Below are 24028 nucleotides of genomic sequence, written 5' to 3'. Positions count from 1 at the left end.
AACAAAGAATTAGTTTTCTAATTCTTTAATTGAAAATGAAGAAAGCAGTAAATGATTTTATTAAATGTCATTGACAGCTTAATTAGGAAACTAATCCAGATAACTTTGGGCCTTCTAAATTAAAGCATTCCATCATTTATTATTTGTACTTACCTATTAAAATAGAATTATGAATTTTAGTACAAGCAACAAGGAGTTTTCTATAAACTGAACAGCACAACTTGGAGAGAATATTAAATGTTTTACTTCTCACTGTATTTTGTCACACAGTTTAAAGCAGAAGCCTGTATTAAATCACTTTAGAGATGACTTGCACAATTCTTTTTTTTTTTTTTTTGCATGCCAGAGAGAAAGTTGGTGGGAATGGAAACACTTATTTTTTCTAAATGAAGCAACAGAGCATCTACAAAATTTTTGAACTTGAGGGGCCTATCTGCTAGTTTTAGGCATTACTCACCAGATAATAATCGAAAGGGCAATCCTACAAGGTGCTTTATTACCTCTGGAAATAGTCTGCTCCATTCATGGCTCCACCTATCCTACTGAACTCACATGTGACCTGCAAGTAGAATTGGTTTTTAAAAAGAAGAATTAGTCTCCTTTTATCTAACTGATACTATGAAGCAATGTTTAATCCTGTGAGAGATCAACTGGATGACATTCTAGAAGAGAATTATCTTTGTGGATAGGAAGAGTTATGACTCCAGTTTGTAAAAGTGGCAAATAGCTCAGGAAGGAAAGAAAGAAATCATCTGTGAAAAATTGTGTTTAGCCATGTTAAATTCATTCAGGTAAGATTAAATAATGAATATATTTCATAGAGGCTTTTGGAATGGGTTTTTAATTAAACTAGAGCTTGATGAACAAAACCAGTTATTTCTAAGTTCAACATTTGATTGTTTATAATCTTAAAGTATGAATTACTTTACTTTTTTAGCAATGTTTCAAAATATATCATTTTTAGTAGGTTTTCTATTAAGTCTTTCAATATATAGAATCAGAATAACCAGAGAGATATCTAATCTAATCCTTGAGGAAACCAAAGTCTGCATAATTCTTTCATTTTTTTTTCCGGCTTTAATGAATTATAATAATAGACAATTAGTTGCTCGTAATTACTTTGTACAATTCAATGAGTTTTTTTTCAGTTATGGTTGGCATACAATAATATTTCAGTTGTACAGCATAGTGATCAGAGATCCACATAACTTGCAAAGCGATCACCCCACTAAATCTAGTACCCATCTTCCCCCTTACATATTTATTACATTATTAACCATCTTCCCCATGCTACACTCTACATCTCCATGTCTATTCTGTGACTATCCATTTGTACCTCTTAATCCATTTGCCTTTTTTTTGCCGTTCCCCCAACCAACCCCTTTCCCATCTAGTAGCCCTCAAAATATTCTCTGTATTTATGAGTTCATTTCCATTTTTGTTGTTGATTTTGTTCTTTAGATGCCACATGGACGTGAAATCATGCAATATTTGTCTTTTTCTATCTAACTCATTTCATTCAGCGCAATACCCTCTAGGTCCATCAAGGCAATATCTTTTTCCACTCCCTGCCTTTTAGTCTATGTGTGTCTTTTAACGTGCAGTGACTCTCTTGTAGGCAGCATGTGTAAGGGGCTTGTTTTCTTATCCTTTCAGCCACCGTATCTTTCCGTTGGAGCACTTTTCCATTTGAGGTACTTGTTGATAGGAATGTAGTTATTACCATTCTTTATTCCTGTTTTTGATACATGTTGTTTCTTCTTAAAGAAGTCTCTCCAAAATTTCCTGTAATACTGGCTTGGTGTTGAAATTCCATTAGCTTATTTTGTCTGGGAAGCTCTTAATCGTCCTTCGACTCTAAATGATAACTTTGCTGGATAAAGAGTTCTTGGTTGTAGATCCTGGGTTTTCATCACTTTAGATATTTTGTGCCAAGCCCTTCTGTCCTGCATGGTTTCTTTTGAGAAATCAGCTGCCAGTCTTATGGGTGCTCCCTTGTAGGTATCTAACTGCTTTTCTCTTGCTGCTTTTAAGAGTCTCTCTTTGTAGTTAACCTTTGGCATTTGGATTATGATGTGTCTTGGCGTGGGCCTCTTTGGGTTCTTCTTTCTTAGGACTTTCTGAGCTTCCTGGGGTTGTATGTCTAGTTCCTTCACCAGGTGAGAGAAGTTTTCCATCATTATTTCTTCAAACAGCTCTTCAACGTCTTGTTTTCCTTCAGGTAGGTACCTCTATGACACGGATATTTTTACATTTAGCAGTGTCCCATAGGCTCCTTAAATTATTATTATAGTCTTGGCTTTCTTTTTCTTGCCATTCTGATTGATTATCCTTGGCTTCCTATCTCTATATCGGTGTTTTGATCCTCTTCTTTTTTTTATCTACTCTGTTTATTCCATCTAATACACTCTTCATCTCAAATAATGTATTCCTCATTCCTGACAGATTCCCTTTTATAATTTCCATTTCTATTTTTATGCTTTTTATCTCTTTGTTAAAGTTGTCACTGAATTCATCTACACTTCCCCTAAGTTCATGGAGCATCTTTATAACCAGCATTTTGAACTCTGCATCTGTTAGATTGCTTGACTCCATTATTCCTGGATCTCTGTTCTGTTCTCTCATATGGTTTCTGCTTCTTTGTCTTCCCATTTGGCTGCCTTCTGTGTCTGCTTCTATGTACTAAGCAAAGCTCCTAAGTTTCTCGGTCTTATTAGTGTCTCTTTGTGTATAGTAGGTGTCTGGTGGCACAATCCTGAGAGGAGTTCAGCTGCAGGCCAAGTTTAGCCCCAGCCTGTGCCTCTCCAGGGCCACCTGTCAAGATTCAGCAAGCAATCCACAGATGCTGTGCTTATAGTTGCCTCAGGAAACCACACCAGAGACCGAGGCCAGCTGCCTCCAGTGTGAGTCTAGGCGCTGCTCAGCAAGGTGCACCTGATTAGCTGAGGACACACCTGGATGTGGCTTGGGTGTGGCCGCAAGTTGTGGGAGGCGGAGTTTCAGGGAATCCTCTGGGCAGAGTGACCTCTGTTCACCAGTTTGATGTTTTAGCTATGGCAGCATTGAGTCCACACACTGGGAGGTGGAGGGCTGAACAGAGGAACAATGAATACTGTCTGCACCTCTCCCCAGGAGAGAGCCTCGCCTTCATCCCTCACTCCGACAACTCGGTGCTCCTCTGTAAGTCTCTGATGCCCCCCGAGCTGCCAACTGGGCGCTAGTGCTCAGAGCCAGCAGGTCCGTCACCACAAAAGTCCATTCATGGGCACAGCCCCTTTAAGAGGCATCCACAGCTGCTGGCTGTTGCTGCTGCAGCTTCTTCTGTTCCACTCAGTCGCTTGGGACCAGGCAGCCTTCGGTCTTCGTCCGCTCTTACCTTCTACCATTACAGGCTGATTAATTATTTCTCTCTCTAGTTATAGTGCTCTGTTTGTCTAGATCCCAGGTGACTTTCCTTGTTGTTTGCTCCGTGTTTCTGTCACAACTTTGATTTGGTCACAACTTTGATTTGGTCGCAAGAGAGGTGAATAAAGGCTATATCGTCTATGCCATTTGTTTTTTCAATTCTTTGATTTTGTATTACATTTTTAAAAAGCAAAATCGGTTTACTAATGTTACAATTATTTTAAAGACAAAAATGTCACCCATAATTCTACCTTTTAAATAGTTGTTTTCATTTGTATAGATCTTTCTACATGAACAGTTTCATATTAAAATGTTCAAAAGTTACTTATAATTTTGTATTTTACTTATTTAATTTAACCATGTATTATAAATATTTTAATTACTTTCTAATAATCTTCACAATGTGTTTAATATTCATAAAATTGGTTTGATATATTATACTTAATTACTTTTTGAACGATTAAGTAGTTCCAAGTTTTTCTCTATTATACATAGTATAGTAATGAACATATTTGTACTGTTGCTATTTAATCAAAAGAAATTTACAAAGTTATTACTGAATCTAAGGATAATTTTAAGCCTCCTAATTAATATTATTTTATTGTAGTCCAAAAATTTGTTTAATTTGTTTATTATTATTTTAAGTATAGTTGGTATTCATTATTAAATTACTTATTTTAGTTTCAGGTGTATAATATAGTAATTTGACATTTTTATACCTTACAGGTGATCACTCCACCAATTCTAGTCATCATGCTAACTTAACACAATATTATTGGTTATATTCCCAAGATTCTTAAGGATTTTTTAATATTTTTGTTTTTAAGAAATTACAATATTCTAAAAGCTCAGGACATCAGTATCAGTACCAGCTATGTATTAATTTAAGTTAAACAATTATGGTAGATTGACTTCATATAATTAAGTAACTCTTTAGGAACAGTATTTATTAAATTATTAATCTAGCAAACAGTATAATATATTCACAGTATAGTGAAGATGTAGTTTAATTGTATCTCCTTGGGTCTGCTAAAATTAATGTTGAAGACTCAGTTCTTACTTAAGGTTGTATGTGCTCATGCATGTCCATGCATGGATGTTTATGACTATTCCCCTGAGTACCAGCTATTTCCTGGGCCCAATTCTGGGCCTCTTGGAATTTTACAACTCTTTTCTTTGCTTCTTTCTACATCACTATCTTCAACTCTTCCTGACTGGGCTCTAGTTTTTAACTTTAGATACTAATATTTTCCTCCTGCTTCTTGCTTCTTAAAGTTCTCTTTTGAAATTTTCAGGACTACAAAATTATCTTCCCTCTCTTCTCTTCCCATCAAAACTCATTCTGAGATATGAGTTTTCATTGATATCTTCTACTTACTGTCCTGAGGTATGAATACTTTCTTTTTTACCCCTTGTTTAAAGCTATTTATTAGAAAAAATAACTAACTCTGTCATTGGGGAATGTCATGTCAGGTTGTGAGTAAAGCTTGAGCTGGCTTTCTTTGAGTCTTACTGTTCTCAGTAATCTCTTCAAGTGTTCTGACTCTGGGTAGAGAAAAAGTAAAGTATTTATTGCCTGTGGGGAACTCTTGAGAGCTCTTAGTACCTTGCCCTATGAGTTATGAACTTGGCAACTCTTTTTAGATCTCTGCCCTCATCCAGTCTTTGTTTTTTCAATTACTCCTGTAAAAGGAAGGGATTCCTGATTAGTGGCCCTGACCTCGTCTCTAGCATTTGAGGGATCCTTCTTACTGGAAAATGAAAAAGCATGGGTTGTCTCTCTAAAGGGGAGTCATAGGAGCTTGCTGCTTTTTTCCTATTTCTGACCTTGGAGATGCTTGCCTTTAATAGAATAAAAGAATTTTTATTTAATCATAAAAAGTTATGCTTTATATCTAATAACTATGTAATTATTTTATATCATTAAATTGCTATCTGACTAATTTTCAAAGTTTGATTTTATTTGATGAAAACACCAAATGCAAGTTAATTTCATTTTTATGGTTTGTTCTAGTTATGGCCATTTTCTAAGATAGACATTTTTTTTTTTTTTTTGGTAAAATTGGCTAATACTTTACATTAGATTTTGCTTCTAATAATCTAAATATTTCAAATTCTCTGTTGTTAGGCTTTAGTTTCACTAAGCTATTTTTGCTCATTAAAGTTAGTCCAGACAGCAGTGAGGAAGAAACTAAACCATTCTGACAGTACAAAACAGAAATGACACAAAATAGAAAGCTAAGAAATCTTCCTCTTGATTTGGGCATGGTAGGAGAATTTGATAGGAAACCAAGTGGCAAACTTATATACTCTGACAGTGAGTTTGTTCTCCCTCTTGTTGGCGTAAAGGCAGAGAGGCTGTATCTTTCAAGAACCTGCTAAAAAAGTTGAGGTCATTGATATTTTTTACCTGAAAGAGTTTTTCAGAAGCTTCCTACATCTGGTTATACATGTAATTTGTGAGTAATGGTCTGGTAGCAACTTGTAATTAATATCTGTCAAGATTTACAGCCTAGGAGAGGGTGGAAGGAATAGCCTTGTTAATTTACCCAGACAATGTATAAATTTTTTATACCTTTGTGGAAACTTCAGAGAGCAATTTGCTATATTTCTGTGTGGGTTTCATAGAGCATCTTTATTCTTGCTTTTTCCTTGGGAACATTTGTCACAGATCATTCTTTTTATTTTATTTACTGTTATTCATAAGCTATATTTTAGGCTTCTCGTTGTACTTGAGAGAGCCAAGGGGAGATTTGCTTTGCTATTATATTCAACTTCTAAATATAGTCTGATAGTTTTAAAAAAACTAAAAACCCCTAGGAGGCAAAAAAACCAACTAGGCTGATAACAAAGAAATGGAAATCAGAAACTCTGGGGCCTTAAACTGCAGTCTTCTCGTATACAAAATGAACTGTTCATGTAATTAATACTTAGCATCCTTGGGATATATTGTTATTTTCTCAGGTTACAGGCAAATTTTTAAATATTCTGTAAAACAGAGCTGTGAAACTAGAAAATCTTGGAGCTGGAAGGGATCCTAAGGTTATTTTGTAACTAGGTGTAGGAATCCCTTTTGTATATAATTGCTTGCTCATTAGTAAGCATTTTAGTGGCAGGAAGCACATTTTAAATCTAATCCCAGTTATTGATCCAGTCCCAATAATTCAGAGAGCGAGTGCTGAGGAAGCATAATAGTAATAATTCTTTACCTTAATGAAAAAATGGTGATCAGAAGCATTCTAATAAAACAGTGTCTTAAGTGTCTTTCCTCCCGTTAGTTAGTTAGTTCCTGGTAGCTTGTAATTGTGGTACTATCAGTTCTTGAAATATCTCTGAGATCTCCATTTTTATATCTGAATCAGAAAAAGAATTGGTTTAAGAGCTTTGATTTGACCAGCATCAAAGCAAATAAATAATTAGAATTGATCATTTCTTACTTTCCTCCATGTATAATCCCACAATTTTCTATTTCCTCCCCTCTACTTTGGCCCCTAAGAAAGAAAGGAAAGATAACATAAGCTTGATAATAGATAGTGATCCAAGTACATCAGTCAAAACTCCTGTTAATGTCTAGTCACTTATGTGCTTTGATATTTCTTTCATCCTGCAGGCTTACTGTGGATTTCTCCGTCCTGGAGTTTCTTCAGAGAATCTTTCTGCAGTGGCCACAGGAAACTGGGGCTGTGGTGCCTTTGGGGGTGATGCTAGATTAAAAGGTGAGTGGATAAATTGTTATAAGGATAATAGCATTCTGATTTGGAGGAAAGGTTAGTCCTTCAAACTGGAATTCTAATATTTTATCGTAAGAAACCACAAAGATCTAAGATAAGAGAAAAAGAATACTTGACACCATCCTCTTTTTCTTACAGTGTTTAAAGGAATTCTTATTTTTATTTGCTATTTCCCATCAGAGGTCACTCTTCCCTCTCTATTCAGTATTTAGGTACCCAAGGATAAACATTTCTTGAATTTTATTGTTTATGTTATTAAAAAATCACAAAACGTTATCAACAAAGCTATAGGCCATTTACTAGATTATGACATTTGCTCTACTCTCAAAATTATCAGTTATAGAAAATAGTATTATATCTTAGGATGGTTACAGGTCTGACACAAACTGGGTGTGCTGCAATGCAATCCTGATACTAACTGCCTAGAGTTAGCATATACCTCACAGGTTAAAGGCAGAGTCCTCCACAAGATTGCCCCTATTTCAGGCTCTAGCCAAAAGTCTAGGGTCGAGGTAGGTGTTACCCCCGGCCACCCATGCATCTGACCAACTGGCTACCAATTTGGCAAGTTCCCATGATCCCCCTCAGGTGTGATAATTTACTGAAGTGATTTCACAGAACTCAGGAAGGTGCTATTACAATTTTATTATAAAGGTACACATAGGGTGAGATCTGAGAGCTACTACAAAGCATCCACGCCCTCTCCTGGTGATGTCAGGTCAGTCACTCTCACAGCACATCAATGTGTTTGCCAACCAGCAAGCTCCACTGACCTTTGGTGTCCAGAGTTTTTATTGGGACTTCGTACACAGTCATTGGATTGTTTGACCTTTTGTGTCCAAAGTTTTTATTAAGACTTTGTGCATAGGCATCATTGGATTGTTGGCCACATCACTGAACTTAATTTCCAGGCTTCCCTTCACTCCCTGGGGGTCAATAGCTAAAAATCTGAATGCTGAAATTATCGAGGGGCCTACTAGGAGTCACCTCATTAGCATAATAAAGACACTCACTCAGGAAATTCCAAGAGTTTTTGAAGCTTCTGCCAGGAACCCAGGACTAAGACCAGACAAATTCTTTGTTATATTACACTTATCAGCGTAACAAGAAAACAAAGCAAGCGTAAAAGAGGCAGCTGGCCTTGGTAGCCAAACTAGATATAAATAAATTCCATCATGTTGAAAATAGAACAGTTGAGTCTGTCATAATTTATGAGTCTTATTTTTGTAAAAATCACACATCATTATATTTTAAATCCAGAAAGTTATCATTAAGTATGTGAAAATCACCAGAATTCACTGTTAACTTTCTAGTGACTGTCTTTTCAGATATTTCTATGTCACAATCTGTGTAACCATTTGACATTAATAGAATAACACCATATATTCTATGCCATAACTTCCTCACTTTGAAAACCGTAGTCTCATGGATGGCTTTCATCAACAAGTGCAGATCTACTGTTGACATGTTTAAATAGCTACATGCCTTTCTGTTTTATGTACCTATATACCATAATTTATTTTACTGATTCTCTATTCATAGATAATTGATTTATTTTCTTTATATTTTAAGCAATACTAGAGTATATAATTATGTTATATATAATCGTTTCCTTAGGATTAATTACTAGAAGTAAGATTAATGATTCAAAGGATGTATATACTTTATATTTTGATACTTGTTGCAAATTGTCCTTCTGAAAGACTGTCTCGAATTCTGTTGTCTTCCTTGCACAGGCAACCTCACAAAGAAGGGATTGTCGTTCTTTTTAATTTCTCTGAGATTCAATAATTTTTATATGTTTATTCGCCATTTTTATTTGTTTTGTGAATTGTTTTTTCACATCTTCTGCCCATTTAGCTCTTAGGGAGTTGTTTCGATTTTTCATTGGCTGGTAATAATTCTTTGTATATTAAGGAATATTAATTATTTAACTGTCACATGTTGCAGATATTTTTCTCAGTTTTTTCATTTATTTCAGCCTGTTGGGTTGTTGTCATATGGTATTAATTTTTATGTGTTCACATTTTTGTGGTATGCTTCAAAAATCTTTCCTGTTTCTTCATTCAAAAGACTTTCATCCACACTTTCTTCATATTCAAAAACAAAAACTGCATCTATTTTCAGTGTTTTGAAAGTCTATAGAAAAGGGATTTCTGGTTTTCATTTTATGAAATTCTTTGTCATCCTGAATTTGTTTGAAGAAACCTGTTTTTCACTCTGGACTTACTGATCTTGTGACAGACACTTTTTTCTGTTTTCTCTTAAGTAAGAGTACATTCATGTCATCAGTCTAGAAACCAGGTCTGCCATAAGCCTTGGTCATTTATGATGGACAATTTGAGAAGCTTTATAAATGTGTTTATTTCATTTCTTTTCTTTATGGTACAGAATTTAGACTGCAGCTTTGCTTCCTCTGGTGACTAACAAGCATGGTACAAAAATTTTCATTGTATAATTCATTTTCTTAATTATCGAGATTTAAACTTTGGAATGACTTTTGACCATTTTGTCCTCTTTATTTGCTTGAATAATCATAAAAATTGTGAGCAGTCATAATGTCCTTGGGTGTGGATTGTTTACTAAAATTGATTTTAAAAAGAAAGAAGTTATGGTATATCTATGTAATGAAATATTATGCAGGCATTATTATTAACTATTACAGAAATATAACTGCTGATATGGAAGGATGTTTTTGGAATCTGCCAAATTGGGGGGAAATACACAATATATGTAATATAAGCCTTTTAAAAATTAAATTATGAGTATAAAATATTATACACATATTTAAGATTTTCTATGTTTATCTGTTTATGTGCAAAGGTCAATTGTGGTTGTCTTGAGGTGAGGGATATAGATGTTCTTTATTTTCTTTTTAATCTGTATTTTTCTGTTGTGAGTATACATTGTTTTTGTTAAAATCAAAAAATTTTCTGACAACATAGACATTGAGAGCATTGTGCTAAGTAAAATGAGTAAGACATAGAAAGACAAATACCATATAGTCTTACTTACATTTGGAAGCTAAAAAAAATAAATAAAACACCAAACATGTAGATACAAAGAACAGATTGGTGGTTGCCAGGGGTTGGAGGTTGGGGTGAAACTGGTGAAGGGAGTCATTCATTTCCAGTTATAAAATGAATGAATCATGGGGATGTAATGTACAGCATGGCAACTATAGTTAATAATACCATATTGTATATTTGAAAGTTGATAAGAGTAGACATTAAAAGTTCTCATTACAAGAAAAAAAATTTTGTAACTATGCATGGTGATGGATGCTAACTAGACTTATTGTGGTCGTCATTTCTCAGTATATTCAAATATCAAATCATTATGTTTTACACCAAAAACTAATATAACATTAATATGTCATATCTCAATTTTTTACATGTCCTTGGGTTTAGAGAGGCTTTTGTGAATTTGACCTCAAAGGCAAGGGAAATAAAAACAAAAATAAACGAATAGGACTATATCAAATTAAAAAGCTTCTGCACAGCAAAAGAAACCATCAGCAAACAAAAGAGGCAACCAGCTGAATAGGAGAAGATATTTGCAGCTTCCGATAAGGAGCCAATATCCAAATTATACAAAGAACTCATATAACTCAACAATTAAAAAACCAAACTATTTAATTAAAAAGCAGTCAGAGCACCTGAACAGACACTTCTCACAAGAAGACATAAATGGACATATGAAACGATGTTCAATTTCACTAGCTATTAGGGAAATGCAAATCAAAACCACAATGAGATACCATATCACACCTATTAGAATAGCTGGCATCAACAGGACAAATAATAAAAAGTGTTGGAGCGGTGGAGAAAAAGGAACCCTCAAACACTGCTGGTGAGAATGTAAATTGGTACAGCCACTATGGAAAACAGTATGGAGCTTCCTCAAAAAATTAAATATAGAATTATCTTATGACCCAGCAATCTTTTTTCTGGGTGTCTACACAAAAAACTTGAGAACACTTATCCATAAAAGTATATATACCCAGATGTTCCTTGCAGCATTATTCACAGTGGCCAAGACATAGAAACAACCAAAATGCCCTTTGATAGATAATTGAATAAAGAAGATGTGATATGTATATACAATGAAATATTATTCAGCCATAAGACAAAATGAAATACTACCATTTGCCACAACATGGATGGATCTTGAGATTATCATGCTAAGCAAAATAAGTCAGGCAGAAACAGTTGAGAACCATATGATTTCACTCATATATGGGATGTAAAACGAAAAGTAACAAATGGACCAGATGAACAAACTCATGGACACAGACGACAGTTTAGTGGTTCAGAGGGAAAAGGGGGAAGGGAGGTGGTAGAAAAGAGTAAAGGGGTTAAATATACGGTGACAAAAGGAAATTTAACTTTAGATGGTGCACATACAATGCAGTATACATATGACACATTATCGAATTGTACACTTGAAACCTATATAATTTTATTAACCAATGTCACCTCAATAAATTGAATTTTTTTAAAAAATGAGTTAAAAATGTCAGCCATCCGACTGGTATAAGCCCCTCTTTTATAAGACTACCTTCTTGTTAGTCACATTGCAGACGTGTGCAAGGGGGCACTTAAATCCTAGATTAATTTCGAAGAGAAGAAAGCACCAAGAAAGATGTTTGCTAATGAACCACTATTAAGGAGATAGAGCAGTTGCATAAAGAAGAATCAGAGGCTATGGTCCAAGTCAGAGTATTGATAGATGATAAAATGTTGGACAACTAAAACCCTCTGAGAGAAGATAAACACAGGGCCAATATTAACTTTTTCTCTACTGGCCAACTTTTTCTTAAAGATTCTTCTGATGCTATCAGCTGCTATCCTTACCTTATAAGAGAAAGAAGGAAGGGAGGATAGTTTTAAAAAAATTATGAAGGGAGAAATTATGGGAATGTGTAAATCCATAAACTTGTATTTCTTTAGAAATAAGGCTAAATATTTTTAATATGCTTGTTGCCTAATTGTGCATGAGTTGTAAAATTTATAACAATTTAATTTTGAATTGCTTTCATTGTGTATTATACTTATAGCTATTCACAGAATATTTTCCATACATTCATTCATACAACAGATATTATTAACAACTTTCTTCCCCAGGCAACCAATGGGCCTAGGAGCCAAAAGGTAGGATAGAAGAGACATGAGGAAGAGGGAAGAGCTCGGTGCCTGTCCACTAGCAGCAGCCAGTTACCTCCTGCACACCAGGATTAACAAAGGGTCTCTCTCTGTCCTCCTGCCTGACCTTCCATCTTTCTGAGCACTCTGTGGAGGCCCATGGAAAAACTTTTGAGCGATTGTGAACTCTCCTTATTTCTGGGGTCCTAGCTATTCCAAAGTGACCCCCTAGTCCACACTTGGCTTTTAAAATGTTGTTAGTTTTAGTTAATTTATTCTCACCCATTTGTATGGTGGCCACCTCTTTCTCCTGTGCTCTTTCGAAGATAATAGTACCTGTGTTTCATCTCTTGGAGGGGCTTGTCATGCCAAAGTTGCCTTGCAAACTCAGTTCCCTGGTAGACTCAAGAAAAGTTATGATTCCGTAGATCACTTTGCCTTTTCTCATTGTTAAGGTAGAAGCAGTGTTTTTTTGGTTTTGAGTTTTTTGTTTTGTTTTGGTTTGGGTTTGTTTTTCGCAACTTTATTCATCTCATCTCCGTAGAGACAGTGGTGTGGGCTTCTGCCCTAAGTGTACACCAAGACTCCTTTGTTTAAAACTTCTATGGAAATACTCTAATTTGACTAACTTAGATCACTTTCCCATCACTTGGACCAAATTGTTGTAGCCCAGAAGTCAGTAAAGACTGGATACATCTCCTAATGAGATCAAGAGGATTTCCAGTTGGTTTTTATTACATATTCACATTCAACAAAAAGTTTTCTGAGATCATAGAAATTTATTTATAAATTAGCTTTCTTTTATACCTTATGGCCCATTTATATCAAACCTAAATGATGTCTTCACTAGTTATTTTGCTATTTTGGAGTCAAGATAGCTAAACTCCAGAAAAACCATTGTTCTAGAAAAGATATGAGCCCGGACAATGCTAATAAATCATTTTCTACCTTGCCTTGGTTGTCTTAGCCTATCACTTTGGTTTTGGGGTTTGTGGAAAGTCTGGTTGTGGAAGTAGGAAAAGGGTGACTCAAAAAAATAGAAGGTAGAGGAATAGAATTATTGGGCAAGGTTACCCCAATTTGTCTGCCACAGGTTCCTCTTCCCTTTGCTTCCTTCTGTCAGAACAGTCTCTATTTTTCTCAGCCTTGCTCCTACACACTTAAGTAAAATATCCCTTCCTTAACATTTCTGCTTTGTTCTCGTCAGTAGGGCCCAGTGCCTAGAATGGAGTCTTGTATGTTAGTGCATTCAAAGTGTCTGGAGTAAGTGGAATGGTTATCAGCACCTTGGAGATGCCACTGAATTAGTGGATCTGGGAAAGGGCTTTGGGAATTTTTTTTAACTCTGGGAGTTGCTGGTGTTCAGCCATGTGTAAGAAATGCCACATTCTCTTCTTTAGTTTGCATAATTACTCTGCAGTTTATAGCCTCATTTTTAAGATGAAGAGACCAAGGTTTGTATAGAGGCTAATAAACCTGCCCAAAGAGAACCACTTACTAAGTGTCAGAACCAACATTTAAACTTGGCCTATCTTCCTCACAAACCAATATATGTTGTTAAACATGTTCAATTGCAATCTGTGTTGTAGGGATTATACGAAATGTTTTTCCTTACATGTATTAGCTTATAACAGCCTGTTAGGTAGGTGTTATTTTTACCTTTATAGATGGGATAACTGAGACATACAGAGATAAGTAACTAGCCTGGGATTACGGGAATATCAAGTGGCACTGCTAGGATTCAAACCAGGATTAATCCCCAAGAGCCCAGTTTATGTGCTCTTGCTATTTAATCTTTATTGACCACAAACTGTATCTGGATGAAGATTTGAGAATTGACATTCTAGAGATTGTGGTTGAATTCTTGTAGGGAGGAAACAATTAAAGCAGATGAAAGGACCAAAGATTGAGCCTTTGGTAATATCTGCTGGGAGGTTGGGGGGTACTGGGGTGGGCAAGTGGTGTCAATATTAAAAACAGAAGCCAGAGGACAAGACAATTAGGGAATAAGAATTGGCCCTGAAGAGTGAACTAAAAGCTTTTGGGGCTGGTAGTAGTGCTTGTGCTTTCAGGATAATGGGGGCATGAGAGCTCCGAAAACATGTTGGATGTCATTAGAAAGACTTCAGTAGTACTTTCAAATCTATACTATTTTAGCCTGCTTGCCAGCATGCATTTAAATAATGTAAATAAAAATTTGAGGCAGTTCATCTGACTGGCATATGGTAAATTTGCTTGGAATAGAACAGGTTGACTTAGCATGTCAGCTTTACAGCATAGTGAGTGAGAGTGCAAGTCCTTCATTCAGACTGCCAGGGTTTGAATCTCAGCTCCACAGTTTTCTGGCTCTGTGCTATAGACAAATTACTCCTTTGGTGCCTATATTTCCTTATTTTCAAAATTGAGATAATACTAATATTCAATTTCTCTAAGGATTAAGTGAGTTAATCATAAATCTTGAGTTTGTGCTTATAAAGTTACTAGAACTGTTAAGCATGCCATATTAGCATTTGTTATTAATTTTATGTGCTAATGGTCTTAAACCACACCTGTGGTGTATCCATCATTTTACTAATTTTTTTTATTCATCTGTTGCAGGAAGACACTATGAATTGTTTTTTGATGTTATTCATATTTATTTGAATTTTTTTCATAGCTTAACGTTGATGCCAGAAAGAAAATTAAAACCAAGCTCCCTGCAGGTTAATTTAAGTGATTATTTTGGCACCTAGTTGTGTTTGATGTTAGAATTTGATACTTTTATATTATACTTGGAGTCAGTCCACACTACCTATTAGATTTATGATACAAGAGAGTTCACTTAAGTCGTGAGACACAATTCTCTAGATTTACAAAGGTCTTGGAGATGTAGATAGTGAGGTCTGAATTCAGTTCTGTTTAAAATGATCTTGTGTAAGTGATTACTGATGTATCTAGGTTTAAGATTAATATATATTTCTGAAAATTTCATTTGTGTATTTATAGTCTAATAGCCAATGCAAGGGGAAAAATTATAGCAGAGATTATGGAATTCTATACTCTGAAAGAGTCTTTAGGGATCCGATTGAACTTCATTGCATAGCTGGGGGAAATTCGGAAAGAGAGTTAAGTGACTTGGCTAGTCATAGAGCTAGATAGCTAGCAGAAGAGTGAGCACTGAACTAGGACTCCTGTCTCCAGTTCCAATATGCTTATGTTACAGTGTGTATCCAAACAGAAATAGATATGAAATCAAGAATGTAATGTGAATTGGTTTCTCTTATTAGGATCTAGCCTCTTTTTGCTAGCTCTGTCAAGCTTAGCTCTAAGAGCCTATCCACAAGGACAAAATGGCCTGGGAAGCATTTAAAAAATAAATTGGGAGATAAATTTTAAATGTTTTTATTAATATTTCATTTTCATAAATTGCAAATGACCAGTTATCTAGTATTTCTATATATGAGGAGGAAGTAGGACTATAAGGACATTTCTTGGGTCCCCTCCCCTTTTATAAATAGGAAATTTGACTTAAAGTCAAATTTTCATTCACACTAAAAGATTGGTAGAGGTAAGCGACGATTCATTAGTTTTCATTTTTATGTGTAGTTTAGGTTAATTAGGAACCTTTTGAAATTTAGTGTACTGAAACTTTAATATATACATAAGTTGGTTGAGCAGTTTTAATTAAAATATCTCTATTTTGAGATTAATTACTTTCAATACTCTGAGATTAATGAGGCCTAGTCATGGCACTTCACATGTTGTGGGTACTCAATAAATATTAGTTTGGAAATTAGGACATACTTTGGTATTTTAGGATCTCACATGTAGTATAATGTCTTAGATTCTTTCTCAAACCTGGGGATGCTCAACCATGTCAAATTTACTAGTTAAATTTAAAAATATTTTTCCTTTCTACATAATTTTAAAAACTTTATTTGCAAATAATTTCAAATTTATAAAAGTTACAAAAAGTAAAATTAACACCTCTGTGTATGTACATAGACTGTATCTATATACACACAATTTTTTTCTGAACCATTTGAGCTTAAGTTATAACATTATGCCCTTTTTCTTACATACTTCAATGTTTCTTAAAAACAAAATATTTTCTTATACAACAAACGCATTATAGTTATTATGTTCATAATTATACATCGATAGAATATTTTTATCTACTCTTATAATCTATGTTCCAATTTTGTCAGGTGCCTTAATAAAACCATTTATAGCCCTTTTGCCCTCCAGTACCAGGTCTAGAATCAGGTTTTGCATTTAATTGTCATGTCTTTTAGCCTCCTTTTGAATCTAGAGTATTTCCACAGCCATTCTTTGTCTTTTATAACATCAACATGTTTGAAGAATACAATGTTCTTTGAGTTTGTCTGCTGTTTCTTCATAATTAGGTTGAGATTATGCATTGTTGGTTAGAGCACTATTTGGGTGATAGTGTTTAAAGGCACTTGATGACCATCTGACCCCATTGGTGATGTTAATTTTGATCACCCAGTCAAGGCGTTGTCTGATCTCTCCACTGTATAGACAGTGAGTTTTTTCCTTTCTTGTAGCTAATAAGTAGTCTATGGGAAGACACTTGCAAAATGTCACCTAGATTTAGCATGCTTTAATGATTTTTGCCTGATTCAATCTTTACCATGATGGTTACAAAAAGAGAATTATCTCGTTCTCACACTTCCTCCACAATTCCTGGTTAGTTTTTGGCTTTTTTCTGTGAACAAAGAGCCTTCCTTCCTCTCCTCTATTTATTTACTATGTATTATTGGTGTAGATTCAGAAATTCATATTTTTTCAATGGTTCGTAATTTATTATTTTACTTAATATTTTGGTACTTAGCTTATCCAGTTTTGGCTAGTAGAATCTTCTGCAAATTGGCTTCTGTAGCCTTGTGACAAGCTCCCATCAATTTTACCCCCATCATTTTTTTTCTTTTAGCATTTTTTTACCCTCTGGTATTGCAGAATATTTTGGGCTTGTCTTGTACCTGTCCTGTCCAAACCATGGAATCAGGCATCTCCCTGAATTCCAGTTCCTTTTAAGGGAAATAGTATTAAATACCAAGATCTGGGCACAAGGTGTGTTCATTGCTACTGGGATGTCTCTTCTTTTTTGTTTTTTTTCAGCACACAGAACTACAAAATCTGTTCTTTAGAGCTCGCTCGCTCTCATTCTCTCTCTTCTCTCTCTCTCTCTGTCACACACACACACACACACACACACACACACAGATTTTAGATGTCATGAGTATACATCAGTGTCTTCCATTTCAGTATGTCCCCTCGAGTTATTTTTTTGTCTTTCCCTGTTCCATATTTGTGTGTCCTCCCATAGAGCGAACCCCAGCTCCCAACAATATCAATACATTGCCTCATTTGCTCAATCCTGAAAGATATCTAAAAATACTTTCAGAATTGCTTTGGTAAGCAAACCTAGCAAAAAGGGTCGGGGATTTGTTTGTAATTCTTTCCTTCTTGCCAAAGACTTAGGGTGTATTAGTCAAATGTTGTGTTCATAAGTTACTTTCTTTCATCCTTTCCTTTTTCCTTCCCCTTCAGTGTTTTTATGTTACTATTTTAAAATAAAACAGGGCTCATTTGTTTTAGTTTACTTTCAATTGTAGGTTCCTTCCCATTTCCATTTTTATTGTTTTAATTTTATTTTTGAATATGTAGAATATTAACATCCTCTCAAAAATCAAAACTATACAAAACTTATCCTGATTTAGACTACTACCCCTGTTTTTATCAAGGAAAAAGATATATCTAGCAAAAGGGCATTTATTGTACCTATGTTCAGTTTTGTTAAATAAATTGTGTCTATTGAGGTGAAGATTATAAAGGAACTTAATTTTTGGAAACGTAACTTGAGGCTCAGTGATTTGTAACTTAGATTCCTGGGGACAGTGATTCTAAATGATTTTCCCATTCTAGCACACCAGAGTTACTGTCCAGTGTTTTCAGTAGCATTCATTCCATGCTGCAGTGATTAGGTAGAGAAGGGAGTGCAGGAGGGATGAGGGTGTGCTGTCTAACCCACTTTGAGTTTTCTCATTGCCATAGGTTTTAATGAGACCATTAGAACCCCATAAGTACCTTGGTCAGGGAAAGTCACAGAGACTCCTGTGATACAAAAGACCAGTGACTATATAATAAGATAAAATGATTAAATCAAGCAAGCAAACACAAAAATTTTAGTTCCAGATTAATATAAGCAAGAAAATACCACCTTAGTGCCTTGACTGTACTACCACTAAAGCACCTTCCTTTGTTTGTTTTCCTACAAAGGTGCTTGAGTGGGAATTCTGTGGGTTAATGATAGTCTCAGCAGTATATCTGAAAAGTCATATAACTAGATAATTTATACTCATCCTGTATTTGCCATTTCTAATAATGTATATATTAGGTTTTATAAATCTTTAATGTAGGATTAAAGCTGTGGTGTACCAGCTATAATTTAGCTGGCTGAAGGAACTAAAGGTGTTTTGATGAAAAGTGTCATAATATAGCTGTGTTTTTTTCTCTCTTTGCTACAGCCTTAATACAGATACTGGCAGCTGCTGAAGCTGAACGAGATGTGGTTTATTTCACCTTTGGGGACTCGGAACTGATGAGAGATATTTACAGCATGCACACTTTCCTTACTGAAAGGAAACTGACTATTGGTAAGTAGAAGATAGTCTTGATGGATTTAGCAGAAGGAACACCTGCTAAATCTGGATGGAGCACAGTGAATAAGAAAAAATGAAAGTATGATTTTTGAGGATAGGGGACAAAGTCTTAGAGAGGCAACATTTGTAGAATCACTTTTTCTGGGAAAGTGTCATCCACAGTCTTTGAAAGAGTATGTTGGCTTATTAAAGTAAGGCCAATAAACCGAACTTTTTATGTTTGTGTATAGAAATCTGAAAGAGGGAAGGCGTAAGGAGGGTAAATTCAAACTTTAGAGACATCACTCTGAGTCATATTTCTCAGACATGCCAGCATGCTTATCTAGTGTATTTTGGTTGGACATGAAAGGCCTTGCTACTGTGGGAGCTGAATGTAGAATTAGAGGTGCCACAAACTCCCAAAAAGATGCATGGATGATGTACTGTGTATAGCTTGTTTTAATCATGAGTTAATGAGTAGTTTTTTCAAGGTATTTTTTAAAATTTACCTTTTTGGGGAAAGCCTTCCAGGCATGTGAAATTCCTGCTCTATTTTCAGAAGTCAAATTTAAGCATATGTTATTTAGGAGATTAAACTGAGTACTCCTTAGTGTAAGGTTTTATCCATCTGTATTCCTAAATGTGCAAATTGGTCTGGCCTTTTACTCTCCAGGAGAAGTATATAAGCTGTTGCTACGATATTACAATGAAGAATGCAGAAACTGTTCCACTCCTGGACCAGACATCAAGCTTTACCCATTCATATACCATGCTGTTGAGTCCTGTGAGGAGACTACCAGCCAGCCAGGACAAAGGACTGGGGCCTGAGGAGCAGAATGAATAGAACTCCTTTCACCTCTTAGCAGAAACATCCTGTTTAAATTGTTAGATGTGATATATGAACTGACTTAACTTAATATAAATGTGTATTTAATCCACACTTGTATGCAAGGATACAGTCCCTTCCACACATATGCAGTTGTCAGTTTGTACATCTAAGCCCCCTCCATCCTGACTTACATAGGCTTAGATATATTTTTTCCTGTGTTTTTTTTTTTTTCTTTTTCTATTTCCATCTTTATTCTTTGGTTCTTTCTTTGGTTGAACATCAGCTTTCTTATGAAACTCCATGAAAAAGGTTGTGCTCAGCCTGTCAGGTCTCTTTTTTGATGCCATAAAGTTATATAAATTGCCTCTGCAGCAAGCAGATGCCGTTGATGCCAGGGAAGAAGTTGAAATCCAAGAATCTCTTCAACTAGGTTTGCTAATGATCTCCCTGTGAGCCTTTCAGCGCCAACTCTGTTATGATTGCATCGTTTGAGTTTTTGAATTTTGAAAATTGAGTTGGTTTTTTTTCTCAAACATGTTACATAATGCAAATCTCCTAGGTTAGAACAGTTTTGTATTTTAACAGAATAATTTCCAGAAATAGTTCTTTTGAGACATCACCTTTATCTGTTATGGGTTGTCTGCCTTTTTTCATTGAGAATGTTTTTAGAAACTGACAAGATGGAAGGAAATGTGGAATAAAAGAGACTTTCCCCCAAAGAGTGTTAAAAAAAAAAAAAAGATTCAAAAGAGTTATAAGGTTTTGGTTTCTTGGAATTTTTTTTTTTTCTTTTTAAATTAGGATCATTATTTCTTCCTTGGTGCTTGAGGCATATTCATATAACCAGAGTTTAAGAACTGGGAACTTAGTGCTGATTTGTACATGTTGAAGTTTATCTGGTATTCAAAGGTTATATAGTTAATAAATTTTCATTAATAATCATTTTCAGAAATTCCCATATCTATATTTTACATATGTAAATATATGTTCTTTAAGTGTGTCTATGTGCAAGCACATAAAACTTGAATAAAACTGGAGTTGTGGAAAATGATTAGGTTTAGGCTTTATCGGGAGCTCTGTTTAAAATCCTTTATTTACAATTGTGTCTATTTAAAACCTGGCAAAAAACATAAATAATAATGTCTTTTGAAGGTTAAAGTGAAAGCCAATACCAATTCTTGTTAATGGAGAGTAGAGTTTAATCATAAAAGCTTATTTATATTTCTAAAATAATCCTAAACCATATTGTTTAAGTTCTAGTTTATAGTCGACTAACAGGAAAAGCTACTGGAAGTCAAATCCTATTAATAAAGAGTTTTGGTAGATGGTCCAAACTCCTGGTATTAGTATTGACAGGAAAAAAATGGGCAGCTTGGCCAACATCTATAACTCTTTTTGTTTGTATAGAGATTGAGAAGTTAATGGAAATTGGCACCTGAAGGCAGCCAATTATTAATGAAGTTCTTGACCATAGTAACTAAGATTTTTAATCATCAAAGTCTGAGGTGTCTGGCTTTTTTTTTTTTTTTCTTTTTTGACTTTTTATAATAGCTTTATTGAAATATAATTTACATTGCATAAAATTCACACTTTTAAAGTATTCATTGTTTTGTGTGTGTGTATTCAGAGTTGTGCAACCATCACCACTATCTAATTTCGAACATTTAAACTCTCCAAAAATGCCCATTAGCAGTTACATTACATTCAGTCCTATAACTGCTAATCTGTTTTGGTGTCTCTATGGATTTGTCTGTTCTGCACATTTTATATAAATGGAATCACACAGTATGTGGCCTTTTGTCATTGGCTTCCTACAACTGAGCATATTTTTCTTTAATTTATTGGGGTGACATTGGTTAATAAGATGTGGTACATAGCTACAGCCATGCTGAACAAGCCTGATCCCGTCTGATTTTGGAAGCTAAGCAGGGTCGGTTCTGGTTAGTACTTGGATGGGAGATCACTTAGGAAGACCAGGTGCTGTAGGCATAAAAAATAAAAAAATAAGGGATTGTAAGCTGACAAGGTCCTTGCAATCTGTGAGGTCAACCAAGGATTGCCTCATCTTAAAAAAAAAAAAAAAAAGATTTGGTACATATATACAGTGGAATATTACTCAGCCATAAGAAGAGATGAAATACTGCCATTTGCAACAAAATGGATGGATCTTGAGATTATGCTGAATGAAGTAAGTCAGACAGAAAAGATTGCGAACCATATGATTTCACTCATGAGATATAAAACTGAAAGCAACAAATGAACAAAACAGACAAAAACTTATAGACACAGAGAACAGTTTAGTGGTTACTAGAAGAAAAGGGGGGAAAGGAAGAAGTAGATAAGGGTAAAGGTGGTAAATATATGATGATGGAAGGAAATTTAACTGGGTAGTGAACATCCAATGCAATATACATACAATGAATTATTGAATTATGTACTTGAAACCTGTATAATTTTATTAACCATGTCTGGGTTTATTTCTGCTGGTACTAAAGTCTTTTCTATCCTTCCTAACCCATTCTATGCTTTGTTAAAACATTTGTGGTTACATTTATTTCTTTTATCTCCACATTCTTTCCCAGTTACCCAGCCCCAAGTCTAAGTGAATAGTTCTTTAAAACATTGCACGAAAAGTATAGGGATGGTTCATATGGTAGACAAGTCATTAGGTCCAGGTATGAAAACCACCCAGCCTAATATTCCAGAACATAGAATCTAAGATTCAACTCTTAATGCTGAGTAGGCTTAGTGACTGGGCCATCTAACTGACTGACTTCTCTTGCGGTTGAAGACTTTCCAAGAATAAAACCTACCTAGTTCTCTGTCCCAGTACATTCTGGGATTGGGACAGTTTAATCAGATGGAACATAATGAGAACTAATGTCCATTTTTTTGAGGAGGGAGGGAGGTGGAGAGAACATGTTTACCTTGTTCTGTGGGGAAAAAAAAATCAAATATCTAATTAACATTTGTATCTAAGACATTTAACAGTGCCTTTTATTCTCTTTCATTTGGGGTTTATTGCTTTATTTCGTGTTGTTTCCCCCTCCCTTCTTTAATCTAATCTATTGAGGCATGAATAGATTTTTAGTTTAGAATTCTTAAGTTTTTAATATAGCTTACTTGCTTTTCACTTTCTAGCTTACTCAAACGTACAATAACAGTTTAAGGAAGCAATGTGGAGTAATGGAAAGGGAATGAGATTTTAAAACAGACAAGCTGGGTTCAAATGCTGGCCACATCCCTAGCTAACATTTTAACTTTCTCTAAATCAACTAAATTTCTGAGCCTTACTTAAGTCATCTAGAAAATAAGCTATTAACACCCATTAGGAAATACTGTATATAAAGCAACAATTATAGGGTCTGGTACATAGTTGGTGCCCAATAAATGTCAACTATTATAGTTGATCAGGAAACACTTATGTAGCACCTAGTATATATTAATTACTGTTCTAAGTTGCTTTACATATTTTAGTACATTTTTCCAATGAGCTAATAGACACCCAGAGGTTAGGGAATACCATCTCAACCTCCAGGAGCTCATGAAAGACTTGCTCTGTAGGGGATCTAACAGAGCAAACGGTCTGATACCCCTATTCTCTACCAAATTCTCAGTATAGTTTATTCTTCATCATGTATGACTAGTTATCAGTAAGGTGCATTAAATTATCTCTTAGAGAATGATCTCTTTTTTTGCTGGTAGAAGTGACATTAAGGGCAGGCAGACCCAAATCAGTATTTCAAAGAGATTGGAAAGGAGATAACCAAGCTGCATGATTGCTGTGCAGGTACTCAACCAATATATATTGTTTTAGAAACCAAATATTAAGCTACCCCACTCCAAGAATAATGGAGCAAAGACTTCATTGGTTGAAGAGAAGCAGTTGTACAGATTCTCACCTGTTGTCTTCCGTCTTATCCAATCTGTGTGGCTGCATGTTCTTGGCTTTTTTTCTGATGTAAGGAAGACTTGAATCCTAGTGTGTTCACTTTAAAAATAAAGATTTAGAGGTCCTGTACTGTCTTCTCTCAACCCTGTGGATCAACCTCAATCCTTTATCTAGAGGGAATTGCAGGAATTTGAGCTCAGAATATTTAATCCCATCCTTCTTTGGGGGCTGGGCTGGATACTTTTTAGAACAATGTGATAATTATTAGAACAAACTACTAAAATCCACTGACCCACTGCTGTTCTTTGTATCCTTAGTCCCCCTCTCACCAGATCACACACGTATCTACTGAGCCTTTAGAGTAGAAGATTACCCAAACAAGA

At 35.1% G+C, this 24028-nt stretch overlaps 1 protein-coding gene across 4 annotated transcripts in view; it reads left to right on the top strand.

The window, feature by feature from the left end:
• Positions 1 to 20809, top strand: part of PARG (poly(ADP-ribose) glycohydrolase) — a 116564-nt gene extending 95755 nt beyond the window's left edge. For 2 of the 4 annotated variants that reach the window (XM_011355420.2, XM_011355422.2), the window contains 3 exons: positions 7016 to 7121; positions 18811 to 18939; positions 19598 to 20809. In XM_011355420.2, the coding sequence (XP_011353722.1) occupies positions 7016 to 7121; positions 18811 to 18939; positions 19598 to 19752 (390 nt within the window). In that variant the 3' untranslated portion in view covers positions 19753 to 20809. The remainder of the gene's footprint in view (positions 1 to 7015; positions 7122 to 18810; positions 18940 to 19597) is intronic. The other 2 variants (XM_011355421.2, XM_023527973.1) reach the window with 1 other exon arrangement.
• Positions 20810 to 24028: the final 3219 nt, after the last annotated feature.

This window comes from Pteropus vampyrus, unplaced genomic scaffold (assembly GCF_000151845.1).
Source record: "Pteropus vampyrus isolate Shadow unplaced genomic scaffold, Pvam_2.0 Scaffold20, whole genome shotgun sequence".
In the NCBI taxonomy this organism is placed as follows: domain Eukaryota; kingdom Metazoa; phylum Chordata; class Mammalia; order Chiroptera; family Pteropodidae; genus Pteropus; species Pteropus vampyrus.
Note: the sequence above shows the minus strand (reverse complement) of the source record. Positions and strands in the feature narration are given on the sequence as shown.